Genomic DNA, 21,667 nt, shown 5'->3' on the forward strand with positions numbered 1-21,667 from the left:
TACGATTATAATTTGTAGCACTCTTTGTAGAAATTCAAAGAGTTGGTTCCACAGGAATCCAGAGAGGAATTTGGGGCTCTAGTGGAGGAGGGCAAAAAGGTGGCCAGAACCTCCCTGCAAGCCTCTCTGGACGCAGCGGACTCGGCAGCTAGGACCCTGGCCTCAGGTATAGCCGTGCGCCGCATCTCGTGGCTGCAGGTCTCTGGCTTACCACCAGAGTTGCAGCAGACCCTCCAGGACCTACCCTTTGATGGCCAGGGCCTATTCTCAGACAAAACAGACTCAAGGCTGCAGAGTCTGAAGGACTCGAGAACTATTATGCGCTCTCTGGGAATGCATACCCCAGTAACGCAGAGAAGGCCCTTCAGACTGCAGCCTCAGAGGTCCTACCCTCCCCCTCAGCCAAGACAGGACTTCTTTAGAAGACATGGCCGAGGTGGTAGAAGACAAACTGGTCACCAAACCAGCCAAGGCCAGGGCCCTCCCAAGCCATCGGCAGGGCCTTAGCAGAACTTCTGAAGGTGCGCCCGAGGATGGAGCACCAGTCTCCATTCAGGATCCTTCCCCACCTTTCCAAGATCGTCTCTCCCATTTCCTCCGTGCGTGGTCTCTCATAACATCAGACCGTTGGATCCTTCACACAGTGGAAGGGGGTTACTCGCTTCAATTTGGTTTCCTCCCCACACTACCCTCCTACCCAGTCCCTCTTCAGGGACCCTTCTCACGAGCACCTCCTTCTACAGGAGGTCCAATCACTCCTAGCTGTGGGGACGATAGAGGAGGTTCTAAGAGAGTCAAGGGGCAGGGGTTTTTATTCCCGCTACTTCCTAATCCCCAAGGCCAAGGGCGGGCTTCGGCCCATCCTGGACCTACGTGGACTCAACAAATATATGGTAAAGTTGAAGTTCTGCATGGTCTCTCTAGGGACCATTATTCCTTCCTTAGATCCTGGAGACTGGTATGCCGCCCTTGACATGAATGACGCATACTTCCACATTGTGATCTACCCAGCGCACAGACGGTTCCTTCGCTTTGTGGTCAATCAACAGCACTTTCAATTCACTGTCCTGCCTTTTGGCCTATGTACGGCCCCAAGGGTGTATACCAAGTTCATGGCTGTTGTGGCTGCCTCCCTTCGTCGACAACGGATCCAAGTGTTCCCATACCTTGATGACTGTCTTATTTGGGGCTGCTCCACGGATCAGGTGCAGTCTCATGTCCAGCTCACCATCAACATGTTCAATCAACTGGGCCTCCTGCTCAATGTACCCAGAGGATAGAATTCATAGGAGCAGTCTTAGACTCAGGCCTAGCCCGAGCACTTCTGCCGGAAGCACGCTTCCAATCCCTGGTGAACATCGTCCACAGTCTGCAAAACTTCCCAACCTCGACCGTGAAAACATGCCTATGCCTCCTCAGACATATGGCCTCTTGCACATATGTGACCATGCACGCCAGGCTGCAGCTACATCCACTCCAAGCCTGGCTATCAACAGTATACCGCCCAGGTCGGGACAGCTTGAGCACGGTGGTTACCATCCCGCCAGGGATATTAGCCTCTCTAGACTGGTGGCTGGTGTTAGGATATAGATATTCAGGCCTGTCTGCAAAGGCCTGTACTTTAAGAATTTAGGTGTATTCTTATCACTTGGCTAGTTATAGAGGTACAAAAGCGAATCAAAATCACTGTCTGCCGGTGTAAGGGCCTTCTCTTACTGTGACAGTCTGAGGCCCTGTTCTTAGGCTAAGGCCTTTGGCTAAGCAACAGAGGCAGCCATAAGCTGGGAAGCAAATGGTCACATCCTCACATTCCAAACTAGTCACATTGAAAGAAGGTGCTATTGGGTTCTTAGGAATACAATCCTGTCCTGATAGTGCCTATCACCTCCAGAGAAAGGGAAGTGCCTAGAAAATGTAAAAGGAAACTTAGTTTGATAAAATCCTGTCTGGCAAGAACTCACTTATCAATAGCTGGGATGTGAAATCCTCACTTCTGTATTGTTTTGTCATTATAGTTCCCACTTTGCTATTGTTTGTCTGTATAATCTCTGTCTGGTTCTGTGATTGTTCCTGTCTGCTGTACAATTAATTTTGCTGGGTGTAAACTAATTAAGGTGGTGGGATATAATTGGTTACATAATCATGTTACAATATGTTAGGATTGGTTAGTTAAATTTCAGGAAAATGATTGGTTAAGGTATAGCTAAGTAGAACTCAAGTTTTACTATATAATCTGTAGTCAATGAGGAAGTGAGTGGGTGTGGGTGGGGAAAATGGGAACAGGGAATGTGGGTAAGGAAATTGGAATCATGTTTTGCTAAAGGGGGAGATGGGAACAAGGAATGGGGGTAAGGAAATTGGAATGATGTTTGGCTAAGGGCAGGAATGGGAACAGGGACACAGGTGTAAGGCTCTGTGGTGTCAGAGCTGGGAAGGAGGATACTAAGGAAGGAAACTGGAATCATGCTTGCTGGAAGTTCACCCCAATAAACATCGAATTGTTTGCACCTTTGGACTTCGGGTATTGTTGCTCTCTGTTCATGCGAGAAGGACCAGGGAAGTAAGTGGGTGAAGGAATAAGCCCCCTAACAGCTGGACCCCAAATCAGTATGCAAAGGGGTGCCACTTCACACCCCGCAGCTCTCCGTGTCCCTGGTCACGGATGCGTCATCCTCTGTACACAGGGGCTATGGTTGGCAGGAGAGTTATCCCTGCACATCACCGTACGGAAACTCAGAGCTGTGCGCCTGGGGTGTCAAGCATTCCGAGAGCGCATTCAAGGCCGTTGTGTTGCAGTCCCCACAGACAACATAACGGCCTTGTTTTACATCAACAAGCAAGGGGGAGCCCACTCGTCGCCCCACTGTCAGGAGGCCACTCATCTGTGGGAATTCTGTATAGCCCACTCGATCCATCTGGTGGCGTCGTTTCTCCCAGGAGTCCAAAACACCTTAGCAGACCACCTCAGCAGATCATTTCAGAGTCATGAGTGGTCGGTTCGCCCGGACGTCATCCACTCTGTCTTCTTGAAGTGGGGCTTTCCCCTGATAGACCTATTCGCCTCTCGCGAGAATCGGAAATGCCAAGTGTTCTGCTTTCTACAAGGACACTCTCCAGGTTCCCTGTCAAACGCCTTCCTCGTACAGTGGAAGGATCACCTGTGCTATGCCTTCCCTCCATTCCCGCTAGTCCACAGGGTCCTGCTCAAGCTGCGCAGGCACAGAGCCTGTCTGATTTTGGTCGCCCCGGCATGGCCCAGGCAGCACGGTATACCACTCTCCTAGAGCTGTCGGTGGACACTCCAATTCCTCTCCCACTGTGGCCAGACCTGAGCACTCAGGACCACGGACGACTCTGTCATCCCGACCTGCAATCTCTCCACCTCACAGCGTGGATGCTGCATGGCTAACTCCATCTGAGCTGTGCTGCTCTCGCTTGGTACAGCAGGTCCTTTTGGGTAGCAGGAAGCCCTCTACCAGATCCATGTACTTAGCCAAGTGGAAGCATTTTTCCTGCTGGTGCGCTCAGAGTCATACGGCCCTGCTACAGGCGTCAGTACCTATCATCTTGGACTACCTCCTGTCCTTAAAACAGCAGGGCTTGGCAATATCATCCGTCAGAGTGCACCTGGCAGCTATTTCAGCTTTCCACCTAGGCGAAAACGGGCGTTCGGTCTTCTCCAAAGCCATGGTCAGCAGATTTCTCGAGGGGCTGGAGTGCCTGTTCCCACGAATTCGACAACCGGTCCCTATGTGGGATCTTAACCTGGTCCTCCCCAAACTCATGGCTGCCCCGTTCGAGCCGATGGCCACCTGCTCGCTCCTGTACCTTTCCTGGAAGACAGCCTTCCTCGTAGCTATCGCTTCAGCGAGGCGTGTGTCTGAGCTCAGGGCATTCACCATTGGAACCGCCGTATACGGTGTTCCATAAGGACTAGGTACAGCTGCGACCCCACCCGGCCTTCCTCCCTAAGGTGGTGTCTGCCTTCCATCTCAACCAGGACATCTTCTACCCGAAGCTGCACGACTCTCGACGGGAACAACAGCTGCACTCCCTGGATGTTCACAGGGCCCTCATCTTCTACATCGAGTGAACGAAACCTTTCAGGATAACGTCGCAACTGTTTGTTGCTGTGGCAGACCGGATGAAGAGCCTTCCGGTCTCCTCCCAGCGCATCTCGTCCTGGATCACATCATGCATCCGTGTGTGCTATGACTTGGCTGGTGTCCCAACTATGCACCTTACCGCCCACTCCATGCAGGCTCAGGCTTTATCTTCTGCTTTCCTGGAACATGTACCCGTACAGGAGATACATAGGGCAGCGATTTGGTCATCGGTGCATACCTTCGCCACTCACTATGTGATAATTCAGTAGTCCAGGGGTGATGCTGCATTTGGTTCAGCGGTCCTTCACTCTGCGACATCTCATTCCGACCCCACCACCTAGGTAAGGCTTCGGAGTCACCTAATTGTAATCAATATGAGCAAGCACTCGAAAAAGAAAAGAAAAACACCTTTGTAACTGTTGGTCTTCGAGATGTGTTGCTCATATCCATTCCAAACCCGCCCTCCTTCCCCTCTGTCGGAGTAGCTGGCAAGAAGGAACTGAGGGGGCGCTGGGTTGGCTGGGGCATATATCCGGCGCCATGAAGGCGCCACTCCAGGGGGTGCCTCAGCCGACCCACCGAGTGTTGCTGGGATAAAAATCTTGTCACGATCGTGCACGCGGCGCGCACACACCTAATTGGAATGGATATGAGCAACACATGTCGAAGAACAACAGTTACAAAGGTGAGTAACTGTCTTTTTTCGTCACATTTGACCTCACAAATAGCTATTCACTAAAACAAATTCAGATCTCTGTGAGCTGTAGCCCCATGACAGTATGAAAGGGAAACTCTCTTCATAACAGCTACATTCTAGTCATGCTCATTTTATGAAGAATGTTTGGAAACAGTGACCTCCACATCTTCAACGAGAGGGGCATCAAAGCAACCATCACATAACCGCAGCGCCATGTGAATAATGCAGTACTCTATACCTTGTCGGCAATCTTGAGATCACAGCCTGCCTTTAGCAGCAGTTCCACAAGTTCCACATTGCCAAGATCAGCTGCCAGGTGGAGAGGGGTTTGTTGCTTCTGCAGGGATTAATACAAAGAAGTGCAGTAAACCAGTGTCTCTTTGGAAATAAAACACAGATGATTAAAATCCAAAGGTTTATGATGAGAACATGCACTTCACTGGAAAACCCTGAACAGAATGAAGACATGTAACAGCTGAATGATCAAACTGTCAATTTTCTTTCAAACAAACAAGAGAGTGACTGGAGTCTCTAAAGCAATGCACGTCACATATGCAGAAATGTTTTGGCTGTGTACATGACTTGTGTTTACATAGATGAGAACTGGCAAAGGAGAAAAGCCTAAAATTTCTCGCATTAGAAATGTTTGTTTCTAAGTAGCAGCAAACCCAGCTGTAGATCATGTTTGCTACCTATGTTACCCTTTCTTTGCCTGTTTAATTGACCAGCTTCACGGAGGGTCCATTTTCTGAGAGAGAGAATTACAAGCAGATTAGCAGGACTTTATAGTTTGTTTACTGACTGTTCAGAGGGAAGGAGAATCCAGCTTGCGTAAGTTAAGTACCACTGAACAGTAAATAGGGGTGAAATTCACCCTGGGAGGAATCTTTGTTCAAGGCCCTGCACACTACTTAAGCCATGTAGTGAAGCTATGCAGAGAGAAAGCAGTGGGATAGTCTTGGTGGAATTCTCATGTATTCATTGATTTTAAGGTCAGAAGGGAGTGTTATAGTCATCCAGTCTGACCTCCTGTGTAACACAGGACATGGAATTTCACCAAGCGATTCCAGTATTGAGCCCATAACTCCTGTTTGAGCTAGAGCATGTATTTTAGAATGACATCCAGTCTTGATTCAATGGGATGGAGAATCCACGGTCTCCCTACGCAAGTTAGCGTACACTCTATGGAGAGAAGTCTCCAAACCAGCCCTGGCATCGAAATTGGAGGAAAGCCAGAGGAGGAGCCACAGAATCTGTAATCATGCAGGTTCAGTGGCCTTCAAACTGTGAACAAAGGCACACAGGCTGGAGCAGTGGCCCCAGGAGTGCTACACTTCAGTTTCATTCCCTGAACCTGAAGATGGGAATCTTGTTGTTGTCCCCACCTCACCTCCCACAATGCTCTTCACTTCACCCACATAAAGCCTAATTACTTGGCCTTTCTGGAGCATTACATTCCAAACAAGACTTTAACTCAGTATACACTGGAATTCAGTTCTAGTAATCACTCCCCTAACAATCAAACTGAATTTCCCACTTTCTTTTCACGATGAACCATTTGCCCCTTGCTTATATCAGACTGAAAGGTAATTCTTTGATTTTCTCTGTTATCTAGTACAGAAAGTATAGGAAAGTATTTAACACCTGTATGAGTGCCACTTCACTGCAGATAAAGTATGTTATTTATGGGAGTGCCATATAAGAATCAATATATTTTGATGCCTTTGGATTGAAACATCTCATGTTGTCCACAGGGTCCTTGTAAGTTGAAGATTTTTTGATTCTATGCTCCTGCTAATTTATAAAGTCTATGGGTCTGTTTAGAGTGATTTTCATGTCTTTATATATCCATTATAAATCTAGCATAAAAGAATGTTAAGATTGCATGGCTAAATGCTCACAAATCAGGAAATGCCAGAGTTACGTTTCCATATGCCTTCTTGTGCTTATGCACCATGATACTGTCTTTGATTGCATGATCACTTACTCTTCTTCATAAAATGTCACAACTTTTTCTACAATCTTAAAAATACAAATTCAATATCTCTTACTAGCATGTATTTATCTAAGTGTGCCAGAGACAATAAAAGTAATTTATATATAAGATGGACCAGAAAAGTTTGCAGAAGTGTTTGTGTTGAGAAGTTAATGTTTTTTGTTTATCTCTTGTATTACTTGAGAAATAGCATAGATCATGTAGTTAAACTGTGTATTATTTTTAATGTTTAGATTTAGAAATATGCAAAATGCTGCCTCTCTCCAGTTCCAGGTGTCCTGTAACAATATTACAAATACAATCCAAGATCTACAATAGAGAAAAAGCAGCAGATCCCACAAAACCCAGTTCTTTCTTCAGAAAACAACATATGCACAAGGAGGCAGAGGAATCTTAAGTTTGGTATTTTCTGACTCTTGAATGCCTAATTGGGCAATTTTAATTTTCTCTTGATGTAGTTGTTTTCATGGAATTCCTTCACTGCTTTTTTTTCTTGTTTTTTTTTTTTTGGTCAAGGACAAATAAATACCTAATCTGGAACTATTTGACTGGACCTGCACAAGGTTCCCATTAACCAAGGGAAGGGCTTCTATGCGGATCAAAACTTTATGCATCACATCAAGTTTTCAACTGTGTGAGTTGACTGGGATCCTACAAGCCTCTGCCTCATTTAACATGCACCTTAGAAGATCACTTTGAAAGGAAAAAAGTGGATTTAGATTTTTTCTTGAGGAAATAAAATGTTCTTCCAGTTAACTGACATGCTGCAGCAGGTTTGTCTTTAGGCTCAAGAAGAGTGATATGCTTTAGCAAAGTATTAAATATAAAGTATAATATTCAAATAGAAATTAATGAAAGCATTTTCTGAATATATATCACATTACTATCCAACTCTAAAACAATACCAGCCAAATGTGTGGAATGAATAACACACTCATGCATAAGTCGGAGGCAACTACCTTTTCTTCCCCCTTTTTGTACTTTGACCTCTTTAAGAGATATGTAAAACAAACACACACTTATATTTAAAGTAAAGAAAATACAATCTCTTTTTTTGGTCTCTGATTCAGTTTGCTTACCGGATTCAAGGTGTTTATATCATGATTAGCATCCAAGAGGCTAATTACTACCGGAAGGTGATTATTGAGGACGGCCAAATGGAGAGGGGAATTCTGCTGTAGAGAGAAACAAATGAACTGTAAGACTAGTACAATTTCATTAACAATAGCATTCAGATAATACAGGAGAGTCCCATTAAAACCTGTTGCTCAGATTTGAAACACATGGCATGATCCAGTAAAAATTTTCTGTCAAAACATATCTCCTTGGCAGCCAATTGCTTTACACCAGTGGTTCTCAACCAGGGGTACATGTACCCCTGGGGGCACACAGAGGTCTTCCAGGCCAGGGGTTCTCAAACTTTTTCTTTCCAAGGCCCCCACAACATGCTATAAAAATTCCACATCCTGTCTGTGCCACAACAACTGTTTTTCTGCGTATAAAAGCCAGGGCCAGCATTAGAGGATAGCAAGCCGGGTAATTGCCCATGGCCCCACGCCACAGGGGATCCTGTGAAGCTAAATTGCTCAGGCTTTGGCTTCAGCCCCAGGTGGTGGGGCTTCAGGTTTCTGCCCTGGGTCCCAGCAAGTCTAATGCTGGCCCTACTTGGCGGATGCCCTGAAACCTGCTCGCGGCCCCCAGCTGGGCCCCGGACCCCTGGTTGAGAACCACTGTTCCAAGGGGTATGTGTTCATCTGCATATTTGTTTAGTTTTAAAACAGGCTGAATAAAAAGGACTAGCTAAGTTAGTACAAACTAAAATTTCACACAATTACCAATTTATATTGCTCTGTATATAACACACTGAAATGTAAGTACAATATTTTATAGTTATATGGTAAAAATGAGAAAGGAAGCAATTTTTCAGTAACAGTGTGCTGTGACACTTTTGTATTTTTATGTCTGATCTTGAAAGCAAGTAGTTTTTAAGTGAGGTGAAACTGGGGGTACGCAAATCAGACTCCTGAAAAGGGTACAGTAATCTGGAAAGGCTGAGAACCACTGCTTTACACAAAGTGGTACTGTGAATGAGAAGGGCCCATGCAAAAGAGAACTACTTGAATTCTGCCTCACGGATTAAGTATTCCATGTTATATATTAAAAAAAAACCAAAAAAAATTTCTAAATAACTATTGTTTCCGCCATATGTAATTAAGCTGTGATTTAGGGATAGCCCCTCATCCTTGTAATACTAAAAAGTCCTTTTAAGGTTGCCAAGAAAGAAATTAAGCAGCTATTCAAAATCATCTGCACTTACAGCTGAGTGACTATATTGTCTTAGAGAAGGTATTTGACACATTTGGGCCCTGGTCCCCAACAGGATGCAGGTCACCACAGAGGTGCAGGGTTCTGGGGTAGATCTAGTCACAGGGCTCAGTTCCTAGCCCCTTCCCACTTACAAATGACCCAAAAGCAGCTTTCAAAGAACAAACAGAATAGAGAAAAATGTAATTATTCACTGCATAATGTCTATGAATAATTCTTGGTCTGTAGATTGTCTGCAAGCAGTCCATAATAAGTATTTCATTTTAAAGAAGTGCTGGTATAGTTTTGATTGAATACATTGGTCACATGGCATTATTTCTGTTTGCCCTAGCAACATGATTGGAGGTTGCACCCATTCAATCAAACTGGATGAACTGTGCATAGCTGTGAATCCGGTTTCTGGGAAAATACTCAAGAATACACATTCAAAATCCACTTTCCAGGAATATTCTCTAACATTCACTTAAATATTACTGCTTCGGTGAGCATTCTTGCCAGTGAACTTGTTTGCTACAATATCTGTGGAGAGTGAACACAGCTGGAAGTGAGTTCAGTTTTACTATTCAAGTGATTATTATTGGAAAAAATTATCAGGCATTTGCCCAACTCTAGTCACCATGCAACCATGAGACTGATCAGATCAGTTTCTATGTTGAACCTGTAAACCAGGGAGGTTTCCTGTTAAATAGATCTTTTAGAAAAATCAGCACCAGTTCCAGTTCATTACTCTCTTTTTAAACAATACCCATTTCTTCAAGGCTGTAGAAAAATAAAGCTCTTATCCAGCTTTTTACTGAAAACATTTCAAAGAAAAAAACCCACTGATATTAACATTTTATAAGTTACTGCAGCCATAGAAGGGGAATGTAAATAAGCAGTACTACCATGGCTGACTGGTTTTTAAACTAATAAAATAAACTGTTTCAAAGACTTTAATATTATTTATATAATTGCACCTCCTCCACAGTGATAAAACAAACAAACAGCAAATAGTCAGTAGGCAGCGTAGCTGTAGCCGGGTCAGTCCCAGGATATTAGAGAGACAAGGTGGATGAGACAATATTTTTATTGGACCAACTCCTGTTGGCCTGTGATACACAGGAGGTCGGGCTAGGTGATCTGATGCTCCCTTCTGGCCTTAAACTCTATGACTATCAGTAATAGGTAAACGACCACAAATCTCAGAAAAGGCAGTCAAGAAAGATAAAACACGCTTGACAACAATGGAAGTAACACTAAAACAGTAACTGTAATAGACTCACCTCAGGTTTAGGAACCAGATTGATATTTTTACTGATAAGAAATCTGACCAAGGACGTATGTCCATGCCGTGTTGCAATGTGCAAAGCATTACTATTGTGCTGAAAGAAACACATTGGGAAGGGGAAAAAGACTTTTTACCACTGGAAAGAATTCAGAGAATTTAGAAAAACTGTTTTTAAAACATCTTTTGAAACAGAGGAAGCTTCCATTTAAATTTGTGTTACTGTCAAAACTAGTCCCTTTAGTTAAATGATGAAGTAGGATATAAATTCACATAACATTTTTATGACCGTCAAAAGTACTATAAATCATTACTAGACTACAACACAGGTAGTTGGCAAAATACGTATCCAGCAATGATGATAATTTACTACTCCTTTTTAATCTACCATAAAAAAAGAGAAGAATCAGTTTTATCAGCCATCCTGTGTCACTGAAAATTAGGATTTCAATTTATCTCCCAATCCTGTAGCTGGGTATGATCTTTAACAAGTAATTACATTCACATTTACACACTTTGAAAATCACTGAAAAACCTTCCTTTAATACTTCTGCTAAAGGCAGCAAAGATGAGCTTTCCTGAGGATCAAAACTAGTCATTTGTGCTGCAGACGAGAATTCACCCTGCTGATGAATTATCAAACACTGTAATTATTAATGGTTTCCAAGTCAAAACATATCAGAAATTCTTTCATATTTTAATATGAGCAACAGTCACTGTCCTGATTGTTATCAGCACATGCTTCTGTTCTCAATTTGCTAGGGACCAAAAGGTTCACCTCAAATTCCTACAGCGTGTGAGCCATAAAACAAATCAAACTTGGACCTAAGTCCAGGAACCAGATGTGGAAAACAGGCTTATTATTAGCTTAGTTTTATATCCTGCCAAAAATGCAGATTTTTCAATTACTTCAATTTCAGTTACTTCACATTTCCAAGCCATATGTTGTATTATTGCACATACATTAAATAAAAAAGCTCCAACACAATACAATGTAAAATAAATCTATTTTTCCTTTTCCATATCGTTTTTAAAATATTAAAGTTCTCCATATTCTTGAGTAATACCCTATTAAACAATGTAAGTCACATTTGCCTATTTGCCACATAGAGAACAGACAGGATGTGGATCTTTGTAGAGTCTATGATGTCCTGATAATATGCCAGAGGGAATATTAAGTCCGTACTTTATTTGAAATGTTGATGTCACTTCCTGCTTCCAGTAACAGCTCAGCACATTTTTCATGACCTCCTTCAACAGCTAAATAAAATGGTGTTTCTCCATTCTGGCCCAACACAATGAAAGAGAAAAATGTTTGTTCAAATTCAAACTGTGCAATTGTAAAGCTGATTTATTACACCATGATATTTGGTACAGGTGGTATGCAAGCTTAGCCAGACTGATACAGTGTAAAGGGAAAATAAGATTTGGTCACAAATGTCAATAGAGTAAAAGCTTTGCTATCCAGCATGTTGGGGCAATGGAGGTGCCAGTTAGTCAAAAATTCGAGTTAACAAAGAGGGAGGGAGTTTGGGTGCAGGAGGGGTCTCGGGGCAGGGGTACAGGGTGCCGGATCCGGGCAGCACTCACATCAGGCGGCTCCCCACAAGCGGTGACATGTCCTTAATGCTCCTAGGCAGAGGCACGGCCAGGCGGCTCTGCGTGCTGCCTCCGCCTGCGGACGCCGCCTCCGCAGCTCCCATTGGCTGTGGCTCCTGGGCAATGGGAGCTGCAGAGCCAGCGCTCGGAGCAGGGTGGAGCAGGAGCAGCACAAGGAACCTCCCTGGCCGTTCCTCTGCCTAGGAGCAGCAGGGACATGTCGCCGATTCCGGAGAGCCACACAGAGCCAGGTAGGGAGCGAGCTGGCCCTGCACCAACCGGATTCTACTGAAGATCAGAAATGCCAGTTATAAAGCTTTCTAGTTGGTAAAGTGCTGGATAACACAGCTTTTACTAAAAAAAGAAAAGGAGAACTTGTGGCACCTTAGAGACTAACAAATTTATTTGAGCATAAGCTTTCATGAGCTACAGCTCACTTCATCAGATGCATTCAGTGGAAAATACAGTGGGGAGATTTATATACACAGAGAACATGAAAAAATGGGTGTTACCATACACACTGTAACGAGAGTGATCAGGTAAGGTGAGCTATTACCAGCAGGAGAGCGGGGGGGGAAAATCCTTTTGTAGTGATAATCAAGGTGGGCCATTTCCAGCAGTTGACAAGAACGTGTGAGGAACAGCGGGGATGGGGTGGGGGAATAAACATGGGGAAATAGTTTTACTTTGTGTACCAACACTACAAAAAGAAGGATTCTGGCTGGACTCTTCCTGAAGGTCGAAACAACAGACTGGACTTCTACATAGAGTGCTTCCGCTGATGTGCACGGGCTGAAATTATGGAAAAGCAGCATCACTTGCCCCATAACCTCAGCCGTGCAGAACACAATGCCATCCACAGCCTCAGAAACAACTCTGACATCATAATCAAAAAGGCTGACAAAGGAGGTGCTGTCATCATCATGAATAGGTCGGAATATGAACAAGAGGCTTCTAGGCAGCTCTCCAACACCACATTCTACAAGCCATTACCCTCTGATCCCACTGAGGGTTACCAAAAGAAACTACATCATCTGCTCAAGAAACTCCCTGAAAAAGCACAAGAACAAATCCGCACAGACACACCCCTAGAACTATCTGCTACCCAAGATCCATAAACCTGGAAATCCTGCACGCCCCATCATCTCAGGCATTGGCACCCTGACAGCAGGATTGTCTGGCTATGTAGACTCCCTCCTCAAGCCCTATGCTACCAGCACTCCCAGCTATCTTCAAGACACCACTGACTTCCTGAAGAAACTACAATCCATCAGTGATCTTCCTGAAAACACCATCCTGGTCACTATGGATGTAGAAGCCCTCTACACCAACATTCCACACAAAGATGGACTACAAGCTGTCAGGAACAGTATCCCCGATAATGTCACGGCAAACCTGGTGGCTGGACTTTGTCCTCACCCATAACTATTTCACATTGGGGGACAATGTATACCTTCAAATCAGCGGCACTGCTACGCGTACCCACATGGCCCCACAGTATGCCAACATTTTTACGGCTGACTTAGAACAACGCTTCCTCAGCTCTCGTCCCCTAATGCCCCTACTCTACTTATGCTACATTGATGACATCTTCATCATCTGGACCCATGGAAAAGAAGCCCTTGAGGAATCCCACCATGATTTCAACAATTTCCATCCCACCATCAACCTCAGCCTGGACCAGTCCACACAAGAGATCCACTTCCTGGACACTACAGTGCTAATAAGCGATGGTCACATAAATACCACCCTATACCGGAAACCTACTGACCGCTATACTTACCTACACGCCTCCAGCTTTCATCCAGACCACACCACACGATCCATTGTCTACAGCCAAGCTCTACGATACAACCACATTTGCTCCAACCCCTCAGACAGAGACAAACACCTACAAGATCTCTACCAAGCGTTCTTACAACTACAATACCCACCTGCTGAAGTGAAGAAACAGACTGACAGAGCCAGAAGAGTACCCAGAAGTTACCTACTACAGGACAGGCCCAACAAAGAAAACAACAGAACGCCAACTAAACGCCAATGCATCATCAAGGATCTACATCCTATCCTGAAGGACGACCCATCACTCTCACAGATCTTGGGAGACAGACCAGTCCTTGCTTACAGACAGCTCCCCAACCTGAAGCAAATACTCACCAGCAACCACACACCACACAACAGAACCACTAACCCAGGAACCTATCCTTACATCAAAGCCCGTTGCCAACTGTGTCCACATATCTATTCAGGGGACACCATCATAGGGCCTAATCACATCAGCCACACTATCAGAGGCTCGTTCACCTGCACATTTATCAATGTAATATATGCCATCATGTGCCAGCAATGCCCCTCTGCCATGTACATTGGCCAAACTGGACCGTCTCTATGTAAAAGAATAAATGGACACAAATCAGACGTCAAGAATTATAATATTCAAACACCAGTAGGAGAACACTTCAGTCTCTCTGGTCACTCGATTACAGACGTAAAAGTGGCAATTCTTCAACAAAAAAACTTCAAAAACAGACTCCAATGAGAGACTGCTGAATTGGAATTAATTTGCAAACTGGACACCATTAACTTAGGCTTGAATAAAGACTGGGAGTGGATGTTTCATTACACAAAGTAAAAATATTTCCCCATGTTTATCTCCCCCAACCCCCTTCCCCCCCGTACTGTTCCTCACATGTTCTTGTCAATTGCTAGAAATGGCCCACCTTGATTATCATTACAAAAGGTTTTTTTCTCTGTCCTGCTGGTAATAGCTCACCTTACCTGATCATTCTCGTTACAGTGTGTATGGTAACACCCATTGTTTCATGTTCTCTGTGTATATAAAATCTCCCCACTGTATTTTCCATTGCATGCATCCAATGAAGTGAGCTGTAGCTCACAAAAGCTTTTGCTCAAATAAATTTGTTAGTCTCTAAGGTGCCACAAGTACTCCTTCTCTTTTTGCGGATACAGACTAACACGGCTGCTACTCTGAAACAGCTTTTACTGTAATCTGAATAATTCAATATTAGCATTCAGATACAATGGTGATTAACAACAAACATTTCTAACACAAATTTATCCTTTATCTAATGTGGCAAAAATATAGACAAGCTACTACTTAACATTTTTAATGCGTTCTTGTGTTTAAAAAAAAACAACCTGTGCTAATACAGTGTTACAACAGCTTGCAATGACTGACTCCTGTAGTAAAACATTATCATTACTGTGTGACCCATCAAGCACAGATCACAAATGCTAGAAACTATAGTTTTGGTTAATCCAACTTCATGAGTTTGTGTGTCCTTGATTTTGGCACCAGTTAAAAAGAGCAGTAATCCTCAGGACATTATTACATTAAACCACCACTACCACCACCACCAAGCCTTAGTGGGTCTTTAAAATAAACTATATTCTGCTCTTTTATGGACTACCTATGCTTATTTCAAATCACCGCATTCACTGCAGTATTAAAAATTTCTAGCTCTATTGCGCTTGAACTCTGGGTGATTTTTTTATTGTTCTTTTAGTAAATTTAGTATTTGTGAAAGGCACCATCCCGAGAACCGTGGAGGTGGAAGTTCTCTATCCATCCACAGAACAGAGCAGGTAAATACAACCCAGACAGCAGCAGTCCACTCACAGTACTCTGCCAATGGAATTCAGCTTTGGGCTATGCTTGAAAGTTAGGTTGACACCCCTAACTTGTGGAAAAACACCCTCCCCCCCGCCCCGCTCCCAGCCAACCTAGCTATGTCAATCTTACCCCAAGTGTAGACACAGCTATGCTGCTAGAAGAATGCTTCCTCAACCTACCTACTGTGGTTTGGGGAGGTGGTATTCCACATCAGAAGGGACCACTTCTAGGAGTGAAGTCTCTGTGTCTGTTTAGTCTATGACCTCTCCACTGAGACTACAACATGGAGTTCAAGCTGTCAGAGAGTTTTCTGTGATGCACATTCCATAAGGAATTGGACTGATCCAAACAATTCATTTCAGATGCACCACAAATTGGCCAACAGATAGCGTCTTTCAGACACTACTGACCTGAGCTGGATTCCAATCAGTAAACTTGAGAAAGACTATAGCTTACGAGTCATTCCTCTTTAATGGAGCTCTAGGTCTAAAGGGACCTTGGTGGATTCAAGCTTTGTGCTGATTAGCTTGACCACCACAGAAATGAGATTACTTTTACAGATATTTGTAGGTTCTGGGTATTTTTTTTTTAAAACTTTGTTTTCACTTTGTCTTGCACACCTTTTACCTTTATTCTTTATCTCCCTCTGCAGCTTCTGTGTCCTTACCTGATTGAGTTCATTTATTTCTTTCCATTGATTTAGCAGAACTTCTAGCACCTCGCAGTGACCATTTTTAGCAGCTAGATGCACTGCTGTGTTTCCCTCCTGTAAATGAAAACAGCCAGAAACATACTGTAAACCCCAAATCAAGTAGAACATGCTGCAATTAATAAAAACAACCACCGATGGACTGTGGACAAGTACTTTAACACAAGGTCCTATGGTCTCTTCCTCTAGCATTCACAGAAGGGATGCAAACCTAATGAAACTACCTCCTCATGTGACAGACAGGAAAGAAGCAGCTTTACAGAATGTTCTGACATAGCCCTAATTCTAAGGAAGTCCTTCCATGTGTACACAGAGGAAGCCATGCTAACAAAAGGGAAAGGAGCTCTGAGGATTTAATGGATGTCTCAATATCTCTTCAATTTCCCTCCACTTCTCAGGACATCCGTTGATATAAAGGCCTGAAATTCTTACCTATTCTACCAGGGGACAAACCCCCATTCCCCGCAGGGACAATTCGGAAGAAAATCCATAAAGTAAATCTTGGAACTGCCAGTGAGTTTTTTCCATAGGTTTCTCCATGGAAGGGGACTGGGCTAGCCCACAGTCCCTTGAAAAACAATGTAAAGATTAAGGGCCAAAACCTGATCTTGTGTAATTAGGCATAGCTTCATTGAAGTCAGTGTAGTCATCTTCCCCCTGCTGATACCATCCCCTACTATATAAAATTAAAAAAAGGAAACAACTAAAAGCAGCTCACAGAACTAACATGGCATTGGCCACCCATCACCCTGCTTGCATGTTATATACAGCCTTCTCCTCCCTCACCATTATGGCATTTTCTGTTTGGAATGTAAGCTAATGGATACTTATCTATCCAAAGTACTCATAGGGCCCCCATTTCCATAGTATCTGAGGTAGGGGAGTGTTGTTACCCCATTTTACAGATGGGAAACTGAGGCACAAGGAGACTAAGAGCCAGATATTTAAAGTTGTTTGGGCACCTAAAAAATGCAGACAGTCACCCGGTGGTTTCCAAAAGTTACATCAATGGGAGTTACACTCCTAGACATCTCTGCATCATTAGGTACCTAAATGTCTTGAAAATCTGGCCCTGTGGGACCTGCCTGAGGTCACACAGGAAGTCTGCAGCAGAGCACGGAACTGAACCCAAGTTTCCCGAGTCCTAGGCTACGCATTAGACCGTCCTTCCTCTCCAAGCATTAGAAAGCTTAACTTCAGATTGCATCACATGTCCTACTAATATGCATACAAAACCTTGCTGGCAATAATCACTGACAGCGCCACTATTCTCTCTGGATTACTGAAAATCACTGTGCTCGTCTGTCTACATTTTGTATACCACATCCAGTACCACAGTATCCGAACACTGTGTATGCGTTTATGATCTTTAGTTACACAAGTAACTACATTGGGGTCAGTTATGACTCTTAAGCATGCTTTATCTGGATTTGTACGGAAAGGGGAGGCTTACCTTGTCTTTTTCAGAGGTGAACAGCTTGAGAGAAATCAGATTGTATATCATTTCAACATGGCCTTTTTCAGCTGCCAGAAGAAATGCCTTTTTACCTTTCTAATAGGAAATAATCAAATAAAAAGTCACTCTGTTGCAGAAAGTTCACCAATTATTAGAAAAGCCAGGTCATACATATCATATGTAGGTGCACATATATTGTGAATAAATATTTACATGTCATATGCACAGGTAAACAAAAAACTGGAGTCTAGATCCACCCATGAAGGGGAAAAAAGAAGTAAAATGTCTTCAGTGTAAAATCTGGATTAAATACTTTAAAGAAAACATTTGTAAACTGACCAGAAATCCTGAAATAACAACACTAGAAACAGAAGCTCTTCTTCAAATATTTAATATTTAGCTATTACATCTTCCTGAGATGCAAATATTGGTTGGAAAGATTATTTCACTACCGTTTGTACATCATTTGAGCTCTTCAGAAAGAGGCACTCTAAAGTCCAAAAAAATATTATTTTTATTATATGCTGTATGTGACCAGAATTTTGAAAACAGAGCCAGCTCTAGATACCTCTGAAATCAAGAGGGATGGAGAAGGTAGAGAGGGAATTAGAATTTTTATTCATCTTAACCCACCATAGTATTTACAACTGAGTCCTAGCAAACTCTCCTGAAACAATACTGTGGGAATTGCCTTTCCAGATCAGGCCACCTAGCCAGCCACAAATGGGATAGATAGATGCTTCAGAGCGAGATGCATAAAACTCCAAAACAGACAATTGTGGAATAAGCTGCCCAAAGATACCTCGGTGCAAACTGAGGGTGCTTAGAACCTTGCACAATCAGATTATTATGGCCCACTAGCTTCAAAGGAAGATGTGGGAGTTCAGCACCTGACATGATCAGATCCTAGACGACTACATTCTCGTGTGCAAAGATAAAAATATGCCACTTGGCTAGGTAAGCCCGCAATGTGGGATCCTGACACAGCAAGGCAAAGGGCTAATCAGAAAAAGCTCAGGTCTGTCCCTGACACTCCAGAAAATCCAAGGAGTCTCTGTGTGATGCAGGTCATATTGTACTTCACTTCACAATGTGAAGGAAACAAGCCCCTATACTTTGTAAGTAACTAGACACATACTGTACCTCATCTTGCTTGTTTAGGTCCTTCAGCTGAAGTTCCTGGAGAAGATAATCCACTATGTCAACGTTATTGTTCAGAGCTGCAAAATGCAGGACATTCCTTCCCTCCTAAGGAAAACACAAGCCAGTTCTATAAGATTACATTACACTTCTTCTCAAGATGAATATGTTTAGTGTTGGTTTAAATTTGTCATCAACAAACCTGGTTTGTAGCCTTTTGGTCAGCACCTGCTTTAACTAACATTCGCATTATGTCTAGGTTTCCAGACCAAGCTGCAAGATGAATCGCCATCAACCCGTGCTTCAAATAAAATGAAAAAGGCAAACATTATCATTAAAATATCCCAGACTACTATTCAAATTGCACTATATGATCTTATATGATTAATGTGCTGAGCTGACTCAGTGACACAGGCTCTAGGGCACCCCTGTTATTCCCAGACACTGAGGGACTAACTGTGGATAATATAGCCATAATTTTTCCAGGTGAATAAAAGTTACCTCCTTTCATTTTCATTCCTTTGTCCTGCATTTCTTCATCTCTGATAAACCTCTTTGGGCTCTCTCTCTCTCTCTCTTTGTGCCTCCTCCTCAACTTCCACCAAAGGAATACACATCAGGAGCTCCTAATCTCTCTATCCCTCCACCATTCTCATAGGTATTCTGTCTCTTGTCCTCCTTGGATCCCCCATCTCTCTTCCTTTATTAGCATTATTATTATTTATACTGGAGCCTCAATCAAGGACAAGGACCCATTGTTCTAGGTGCTGGACAGACACACAACAAAAGGACAGCCCCTGCCACAAAGAGTTTATAATCTAAGTATAAAACAAGACACAACCGATGGATACAGACAGTCGGGGGAGTATGGAGAAACAATAAGGCAATTGCTTAATGGCTATGTCCTGCCACCAACCTTTCTCTGATCAGTCCTACCCCTTGTTCCCTGTCACAATCCCACTCCATCTCCTCTCTGCAAAGCAAACCTGGCTACTTGTTCCTCAATCTGTGATCCTAGTTCTCTGAAGTCAGTGAGAATAAAGGCAAGCAGGCTACACAAGAGGACTGTTAAAGTCCTCCAGAGCCATACAGCCAAGGAACTAAGAGATTAAACAAGCCTGTTTCAGCAGTACAGGTGAATATGATACAGGGACAATCAGAATCAAGGGATCTGCTGTGGAGACCTCTGGACTCAGAATTTTGACCAGATGTGTGTAGCGATTTGCTATTATACTTATGCTCCCCCTGCCATAGGGATATAATCATGTTGTATGAAGGATCACCACCAAATTGAAAATCATATTTCTATCTGAAAATGTTGTACCTGCCTTTGTTACAGTTGATATTAAAAAGGCTAGCGTAGAAATTAGAGAAAAGTAATTATTTTACCCTATTTATTGCCCAGTTGTCAACTTAGTACATTTGTGTATAGTTAGTTTCACTATATTGTTGCTGGTACAACTTCTTCCCTAGAGTCTACAGTAGGATGCAGGGACTATGTCTTCATGTGTGTTGGTACAGCATTCAGCATAATAGGTCTTTGATTGTGACTGGGGCCTCGGGGTGCTACTGTAATATAAATAGTAAACAACAATGAACAGCAGCAACAGAGCTGAAAGTGAATGTGGAACAAGCATCACCCACTGTGCACAAGTAAAGAAAGGGGGTAGACGGGTGGGATTGTGGCTCACAAAGACCTTTCTAAACAAACATGGGAGCAGAAGAAAGCTTAATTTTTTTTAAAAGGAGTTTTACAAACCCCACAATTTCACACCATACTATTCAAAAGGAGCTCAGTTAGAATACAGGCTTACATAAGAACGGCCATACTGTGTCAGACCAAAGGTCCATCTAGCCCAGTATCCTGTCTTCCAACAGTGGCCAATGCCAGGTGCTCCAGAGGGAATAAACAGAACAGGGAATCATCAAGTGATCCATCCCCTGTTGCCCATTCCCAGCTTCTGGCAAACAGAGGCTAGGGACATTATCCCTGCTTAAAAAAAAAAAAGTCACTTTAATCATAAAAGTTCCCATCTTTGCAAAATGTGTGTATGTGCTTGACTTCAGCAGGATTACCTGTGTGCTCAGAGTTAAACATGTGATTAAATGTTTGCAAGATGGAGTCCTTAAAGTGTGTCTTTAGTCATTTCTGGAATCTACCTCTCTGAACACAGCTGTACTTTAGAGGTGGCTGGTGTAACGTCAGAAATGTTAAACTGCCTGCGGCATTATTCCCCACACCTGCAATAATACTTTCTAGACATAGTATTCGACATTATTTCCACAGTGGACTAGTAAGTAGAATAAAAAGGAAAAATGCTTTTAAATATATCATTTTTAACAGGTAAGTTGAAAAATGAAGAACAATATTATGTTTATTTCCGAGGTTTTAATTCCCCCCCCCAACTTAAATTTTACACAAACAATGATTTTTAAGAACACCTTGGACCCTACTGTTATTTACTTGGAATGTTATTTACTTGGAATAGAATGAAGACGAAATTCATACCAGATTCAGAAACAAAGTCAGAATGTTTGATATATCATAGCATTTCTTATTAATTGCAACTACAACTGACTGCCAAAGAGTGTATGAGTTATCTGCAAGCGCATTACATTATATAGATTTTAAATGTCAATTAATAACGATGGGGAAAATATTTCCATAGGGTTTTCAGTGGAGGGAGAACTAGGGGATTACCAACATTTACTAATTAAATTAATTAAAAGCTAATCCTTCC

At 43.0% G+C, this 21,667-nt stretch overlaps 1 protein-coding gene across 9 annotated transcripts in view; it reads right to left on the minus strand.

The window, feature by feature from the left end:
* The window catches only part of ANKDD1B (ankyrin repeat and death domain containing 1B), a 49,973-nt gene that overhangs the window by 9,717 nt on the left and 18,589 nt on the right, over positions 1-21,667 (minus strand). For 5 of the 9 annotated variants that reach the window (XR_005225976.2, XM_043547178.1, XM_037903003.2 and 2 more), the window contains 8 exons: positions 19,129-19,227; positions 18,930-19,034; positions 17,784-17,882; positions 16,289-16,387; positions 11,575-11,673; positions 10,387-10,485; positions 7,879-7,974; positions 5,042-5,140 (listed from right to left, as the gene is read on the minus strand). Coding sequence is in view for 8 of the 9 variants with exons in the window: in XM_043547178.1 (XP_043403113.1) it covers positions 5,042-5,140; positions 7,879-7,974; positions 10,387-10,485; positions 11,575-11,673; positions 16,289-16,387; positions 17,784-17,882; positions 18,930-19,034; positions 19,129-19,227 (795 nt within the window). In the remaining variant the exon portion in view is untranslated. The remainder of the gene's footprint in view (positions 1-5,041; positions 5,141-7,878; positions 7,975-10,386; positions 10,486-11,574; positions 11,674-16,288; positions 16,388-17,783; positions 17,883-18,929; positions 19,035-19,128; positions 19,228-21,667) is intronic. The other 4 variants (XM_037902998.2, XM_037903000.2, XM_037903002.2 and 1 more) reach the window with 4 other exon arrangements.

Source organism: Chelonia mydas, chromosome 5 (genome assembly GCF_015237465.2).
Source record: "Chelonia mydas isolate rCheMyd1 chromosome 5, rCheMyd1.pri.v2, whole genome shotgun sequence".
Taxonomy (NCBI): Eukaryota; Metazoa; Chordata; order Testudines; family Cheloniidae; genus Chelonia; species Chelonia mydas.